The sequence below is a fragment of the Lathyrus oleraceus genome, chromosome 2 (genome assembly GCF_024323335.1).
Source record: "Lathyrus oleraceus cultivar Zhongwan6 chromosome 2, CAAS_Psat_ZW6_1.0, whole genome shotgun sequence".
Taxonomy (NCBI): Eukaryota; Viridiplantae; Streptophyta; class Magnoliopsida; order Fabales; family Fabaceae; genus Lathyrus; species Lathyrus oleraceus.
In genome coordinates, this window is record NC_066580.1 from 348,568,074 (window position 1) to 348,575,540 (window position 7,467).

Genomic DNA, 7,467 nt, shown 5'->3' on the forward strand with positions numbered 1-7,467 from the left:
CTTTTGTATAATGTACCTCCCGAACTCAAAATCTAATCAAGGTCTTTCCTGTTCTTTTCCGCCTTTCCTTATTGGATAAAAGAAAAGTCGGTGGCGACTCTTGCTATCCGCAACATTGCTTTTCAAAGCAAAAACACAAAGTCAATTCACCGTATCACAAGTACATTGATGGCATTGTTAATGTAGGTGAAGATGGAAATTGTAATTTCTGTACTATTACAGGTTTACATGGATGAAGCGAAGAGTCATGTCGTAGTTAGATGCTGAAGTCAATAAACACCATCAACTGTATTTCAATGTGTTCTATGACACAATCTCTGAAGTTATGAGTTTATTACGAGTAACTAGCTTGGGCGTGCAAGATCGTGACAAATGGACGATGATTCATAATACGACTTACCTTATTGCTTATAGATACATTGTCATATTGATCTCGCTGTCCAAGAACCTTAACATCACTTTCTTCCCATTACTAGTATCTCCATCCATAGTTGCGAGTATACATAAACTTATAGTAGTTGGTTTTGTTAACAACAGTCATTGGATTTAGATAAAGTTGAAACTCGATTGTCCATTACCTCTCGTCACTGACCGATGGAGACAAAGTTGTAGTGAAGATGCAAGAGCATGAGGAACAATATACGTGGAACATATAAGACTTTGAGAAGAAGAAGTTAGGATACCGACATAAGTTGTTTTGTATTGATATTGTAACACATTTTGCATTATATTTATATATTTTATTGGGTTAATTGTCTAACTATTTTATTAAAAATGTCAAAAACTTAAGGATTTTTCAAAACTCACCACTGCCTACCGGATTTTTCAAATATTCGAAAAATTTGGTATGAATCATATTTTTCAAAATATTCGATACGCAATATATGTTACTTGATTTTTTTAAAAACTCGATATACATGCAACAAATATTTAAAAATCTGATATTCCTTCATACAATTATCAGAAAGCAATATTTTTTTTTCATAAATTTTTAAAATTTCTGATATTTCTTTATATAAACACAAAAAATCTATTTTGTTTAGAATATCGATATATCTGTATAGAAATACAACAAAATCTGGTATAATGCCTAAAAAGATTAGTACTAGACAAAACTTTTTAAGAAACCAGAATTATTAGAGAAGGATAAAACGGTAAAAACAGTGGTGATGTGGGGTGCCAGATTAAATTTGGGAGGTGGCATACTAAATTCTCCTTACTTACTGTGGAGTTATCCCGTCGAATTTTAATACCTGACCCGTAAACACAACACCCTCCTTGTTCTCCTTGCACCCCATCCCAAACCACGTGCCATAAACGGCGTCGTTCCGAAAACGTTTCCCAGATTATAAAAAACTGAAACATTTGAAATGCAAAAAAAGAGAAACAAAAATGGAGTTGCTCAAATTTTCGAAGTTTAAGCTTCAGCTACAATCTCTCATAACCGAAGTTCGAGATCTCAGGGTAATAGTTCCCCTCTCCGATGCTAAATTTCTTTTTCGTTTACTCCAATTCTTCTTCCTCTAACTTGAACTCTTTCAGGATAGAGAACGCTCCGCCACCGAGCAACACCATCATCTAATCCAGGTTTTCGATTATCTTTCTTTTCCACCGATTATTGTTCAATTTGGTTCATTTTTTTGAATTGTAAGTTCATAAATTCAAGATACATGCAATATTTTGTTCCATTTGTGCTAATTTGGTTTGTGATTTTTGAGAATAGAAGCAGAAGCGGAATGAGGAAGAATGTAGCAGAAAGATACAGGAGTTGCAGAGTGAGTTGGCTTCTATTAAAGAAGAGCGCGGGAAGTTGGAGAGGAAGGTTTGAGGATAATTTTATGGGATGTTGAACTGTGTTTGTTTTGGAAAAAATAATAATAGATCTTTTGTTTGTAATGCAGGTGAATTACATACAGAATGATAATGCGAGGCTTGAAAATAAGGTGACAGAGTTGAAGGGAACACTGAATAGCTTGCTTCAGTCCCGGGAAAACTTTGTGATTGCTTATGAGGTTATTGTGTGTGATTTTGTTGGCTGATTTTTATTGTTAATGGTTATTACATGTTATGTTGAGTTATTGACTTATTGCATAAGGCGATTTCTAGCATGTTCCACAATGGAAAGTGATTTTACATTGGATTTTCTGTGTTAAAATTGAAAATTACATAATTTGTTACACAAAGTTGCCAATCTTTTATCATAACTATTCACAATATTTGATGTTATAATACAACGGTTATACATGTGGGAAAAACTGGGGTCTGTTTTCTACAAAAGATCATGACTATTCGACTTGGTGCGAGTATATAAACAATAGGTGAGCTCGGGGCGAGAATATAAGCGATAGGTGGCCCAATAGCGGAAACCTGATAGGGTCTCCAATACCATTTTATAATTATGGTTGAGCCTAACTCAACCTTAAAAAACTGATATGTAAGGTGAGGGTTGTCCCCATTTATAAACATATGTTCATGCCATATAATATCCGATGTGAGACTCTTTAGCTTATAGTAAGCGAAGGGAAAGGGCTAATGTTAAACTCATAAAGTATGAGAGCAAGAGTGACTTTTGTATACCCCTTCATTTCAATTTGGCTAACAAACAAAAGTGCCTGAATTTGAAAATAACTGGAGTAGACGAGGAAACTTTTGTGAAGTTTTTAGATAACCACATTATGAAATCAGAGATACCATTTATTTGACTAAAAGTCATGTTCTATTACGCTCTTAGCTATTACCTTCATTTCATCTAATTCACACGTTTGAGCATAACTGAAACTTTTCTGTCTTGGTGGGTGGAGGGTTTTGCAGGAATCTACTTCTCATATGAAACGTGCAATTGAAACCAAAGATAGGATGCTTAGTGTCCTCACCGAAAAGATAAATTCGCATCTACTATTATATGATTCTATAGAGAAGGAGGTGTTTTATACCAAGCAAATTCTAGATAAAGTCCAAAACATTGTCAAAGAAAAAGAAGAAACTGGTAAGCTGTTTTTCAACTTGTACTGATTCGAAGCATTCATATTTTTTAATATTATTATCAGTCACAAAAGTTTCATTGCATGTTCAGTTATTTTTATCTTTCCTTTATTCAGTGACCAGCTTGAAAAACAAAATGGAACGGGTCTGTGCATTTGAAAAAGAATTTGTTGGTAATTAAGAAATTCCTTCATTCTATCCTACACTTGAAAATATGTCAATGATACATCTGTCTAAGCTTTATCAACTGAAAATCTTTCCGTTTTGTTCTAGAACATATCACTGACCTAAGAAATAAACTGGAAAACAAAGAGGTTGAGTCAAGAAGAAAGGATAGACTCATCTCGGAACTCGAAGCAAAGCTTGATGCGTCAAAAATTAGCAACAATAACCAAGCTCAAATAGAAGATATATCCATACCAGCACGGAATAGTTATCTGTATCAAATAGCAAAACAGTTGCATTTTCTTAAATTCTTATTTAAGTGGTTTCTTAACTAGCATCACCTTCAGAAAACTTTATTGGCAAAGGATGCAGAGATACAAAATTTAATTTCAGACAAAGAGGTGTGATATTCAACCTTTCCATTATGTTTTTTCAGTTCTGATTAGAAATCTCATTATTTTATGATGTTTATGAAAATAATCCAAAGGCACTACATTATGAAGTTGGAAGCTTAAGACTCATCTTACAGAGGTTTCAGGGCACTATTACTAATATGAATGAAGAGGTAGATGGAATTTATCTTCATCTTTTTCTAGGTTTAAGGTTTTGATTTTTCGACATGTTATTTTTTACTTTTGTTTGTTGGATATTTTGTCATTTTCTTTTTTGAACTTTATCTATATATTGTTAATTTGAAAGATATATGAGGACAAAGAAGAATAATTGAGTGTATTTCTTTGTACTAATTATAAGAAACATAGACTCACTTTTAAGTGTAGTAATTGCCAACTTCCTTCTGTTGTCATTTCCAATACAAGCCAATATATTAATCTTGAATGAGCATAATACTTTACTATGGGTATTTTGGAGTAAGTTAAAACTGCCTTTGATCTTAATGGTTAAAAATGCTTTTCATTGGTCTTTCTGAATTAGTCATTTGTTTTTTGTAAATGTAAATAGGACCTGAGGTAGTCCTATTTCTGGCCCTGGCAATACATTGTTCCATAATTTTATTCACTCAGCACAGTGCTTGAAAGATACACCAGTGCATCCTGCCTGGATATTTGTATAATTAGTTCTGCAGTACAATTCTTTGACACCATTCCTTGTTAGTTCTCATAATCAAGGAGTATATTTTATTTTGTATGTGCATTTCAGTTCAATGCTTATTTTATTCCAGGACAAAAGGTTATTCTCATCAATTTTGCAACATAAAGAAGCAAGTACAACAGATATGGATATAGCAGATACAATTAGGTAACTAACTTATTTAAATATTTCATAAATTTCTGTTTGAATTTATATTCTTTTCTTTCTATAATGAATAAGCCTATAAATTCAACAAGACATGTCTTTTCTTGGTTGCTGGTTGAGGTCATTCCTGTTAATTTTGGCTTTACTTTATCTCTTATTAACATCTTTTTAACCAAATTCCCAAAACTAGAAGCCAAAAGATAGAGTTTAAAACTGGAAATTAAATAGGAGAAACACACTCCACAAGGATTATAAACCAATATTTTGTTCCTACTCATAGCAACTCATGCTGAGATATGAAAGAAAGTGAATCCGATGAGAAAACCGTAGGGAGAAAATACACTTAAGCGCGATCTTTATAATATCATAGCACCACTCTAGTTTAGACTAGTTAAATAATGACCCTGACACAATTAAATATTAGACGTGTGGTCCACAAGGATAGAGTTTAAAACTGGTGGAAATTAAATAGGAGAAACACACTCCACAAGGATTATAAACCAATATTTTGTTCCTACTCATAGCAACTCATGCTGAGATATGAAAGAAAGTGAATCCGATGAGAAAACCGTAGGGAGAAAATACACTTAGGCGCGATCTTTATAATCATAGCACCACTCTAGTTTAGACTAGTTAAATAATGACCCTGACACAATTAAATATTAGTCGTGCGGTCCACTTTAATATAAATATAAATATATATCCAGTAATTCCTTCATTCTTTTATGGTTGTAATTTGTACTTCGTAATTAGTAAACTGAAGATATTGGGCAATGAAGCACGGATACGATTCGGGTATCGGATACAGAGATATGTCAGTCATTAGAAATCTAGGATACGATACGCTTAATATACGTACATAAAAAATTAAAATTAAACATTAGTTAAATCATTCTTTAATAAAAACCAATTGAGTTTGCAAAATTTGAGAGTAATTAGTAAAGGAATTATGAGAAAAAGAAAAGGTAGTTAAAGTTGAGAGAAAAGTAATTAAAGGAAAAGTTTGATTCTTGTCATATAAAAAGGAAAGTGATGAGAGGTAATTAAAGTTGAGAAAAGAAGAATTAAGGTTGAGGAGGATTGATTCATGTTCTAGAAATATGAATAGTCATGAGATTAACCAGTCTTATCCGCAGCATATCGGAGATGTGTCGCCAGCGTATCGCGACGTGCTGCCGCCGTATTGGGCTGTATTGGAATTTTTTATTTTTTACATTAAAAAATTCGGACACTCCTTCGATACGTATCGCTAACGTATCGGAGCGTATCGGCGTATCGGTACGTATCGAATAAGATACAACATAGATTTTAGAGTATCCGTGCTTCATTGATATTGGGTAATGGATTGTTCTGCATATCTAGGCTTATACCAATAATACAACCATTTCATTTATATTAAAATAATAATGTTTCTTTCCTTAGGACGGAAGATATTGCTCAAAACAATGAAGAGAAGTCTCAAGAACCTACTTGATTGTTGTATTTCAAGGCACAGGTGTGTAGAGTCTTCCAATTCTGTTTTTAGATACTTCAGTCATAGTGATTTATCCTTATTAATATCAGCAACTGATATTGTTTATGATTGTTGGCTACATGAGAAACAATAACTTTGAACCATGTTAATCAAAATGAGGCAATACATTTGTCATGGAGATTTTCATTTCTTTTGTCTTAAACTTCATTGTTAGCGAATAACAATTGGTTGGTACACCTAGTCCGGAAATTACAAACCCACCAACATTACAATTTTCAGTGTTTCAGTGAATCAGTGATTGATTTTTGTAATTGAATATTCTTAGTGCAGTTGTTTCTTGTATAATTTGTTATGTATTCCTCAAAAGTTTTCAATCTAGAAAAAGGGGAGAGATATGCATTTGCTTTTTTTTCTTCAAAGTGAGCCCGGCATTCATTCATGTGCTGAAAACATGTAGTCTATGCCAATTTATGAAGAAGACTAGGAGAAGCTATTGTGTTCAATAAATGTTGAGGCTGGCATGCTAGTGCAGAAAGTCCTCCCTCAAGTGAGGAAATTTGGATTGGGTAGTCATTTTTACTGTAAGTATTATCTGTATTTTGTGATGGAGGAAAGGAAAGGATAAATTGAAAATGATGTAATGATTAGACGGCCATTGGGATAAAAACCTTTGTTTGAAATAAATTATTAAATGAAGAATTTTTTTAATAAGTAAATGTTAGTTGTTAGTATGATATTTTAGTAGTCAGGATTTGAAAAGTAATTAATGACATATTTCATTATGTAAGGAAACGCCGTTATTAGATTTTAAAACCTGTTGACAGAACAGTTAAACTATGTAGAGTCACATGCATGAAGTATTCTGCTTGACCTCATTGCAGTCACCACCAATCTCTGAATTTGGGCAAGGATACTTAATTTTTGGAAAATAACTTGTAGTTTATTTCCAGGTTATTTTGTTTGTCAGCCATCTACTTTAGGCGAAATGTCAATCTCAATTTTCAAGCAAGTGGTGTATGCATTTGTTTAGTTATACTAAAAATGTTTTGAGCTGACAATGTACATTTGAGACCAAATGTGTTCATAGAATAATTCGCTGGCTGTATTTGTGATGGCTTTCTTCAATTCTTATTTGGCAGAAAACAACTAACCACATCTCTGACAACTGAAAGGAAGGTATGCATTTTTTTTTGGTTTATTCATGCTCCCACAGGCTGTGTAAATTGATGGAAATTGGTAGATATGCCCATAAATTATTTTAATTTTTGTATACTTCAAACTATTATTCGTTCATTTCCCCTAATGTCCTACTGTATAATTTAGTGTAGTACTGTATATTTTTTTGAAAAGTTGTTGATTTAAAAGTATCTATAACTTGTTTATATTAGAACATTATGAGAAATTACAAAGAACCAACTACTTGCACCCATTTAGCTCGGTGTATTATATAGTTATGCAAATTTATTTATTTATTTTTATGTTCAATCATGTAATTAAGTAATTTACCCATCAATATTTTGTTACTTGAACATCCTGCTTTGATTATGTTGGATATTTAGCTATAAGAAGCAAAATACACATACCTGTGTCGT

At 32.7% G+C, this 7,467-nt stretch overlaps 1 protein-coding gene across 2 annotated transcripts; it reads left to right on the forward strand.

The window, feature by feature from the left end:
- Positions 1-1,245: 1,245 nt before the first annotated feature.
- On the forward strand, positions 1,246-7,308 carry LOC127119458 (uncharacterized). 2 transcript variants are annotated; one of them, XM_051049691.1, is made up of 12 exons: positions 1,246-1,464; positions 1,543-1,587; positions 1,724-1,822; positions 1,902-2,012; positions 2,812-2,986; positions 3,099-3,155; positions 3,256-3,392; positions 3,489-3,548; positions 3,635-3,712; positions 4,328-4,404; positions 5,824-5,896; positions 6,826-7,308. In XM_051049691.1, the coding sequence occupies exons 1-11, from the start codon at positions 1,393-1,395 to the stop codon at positions 5,873-5,875; spliced, it is 963 nt and encodes a 320-aa protein (XP_050905648.1). In that variant the 5' UTR covers positions 1,246-1,392; the 3' UTR covers positions 5,876-5,896; positions 6,826-7,308. The 2 variants fall into 2 exon arrangements, with proteins under 2 accessions (XP_050905648.1, XP_050905647.1); XM_051049690.1 differs by having other exon boundaries at positions 7,015-7,308.
- The last annotated feature ends 159 nt before the right edge of the window (positions 7,309-7,467 follow it).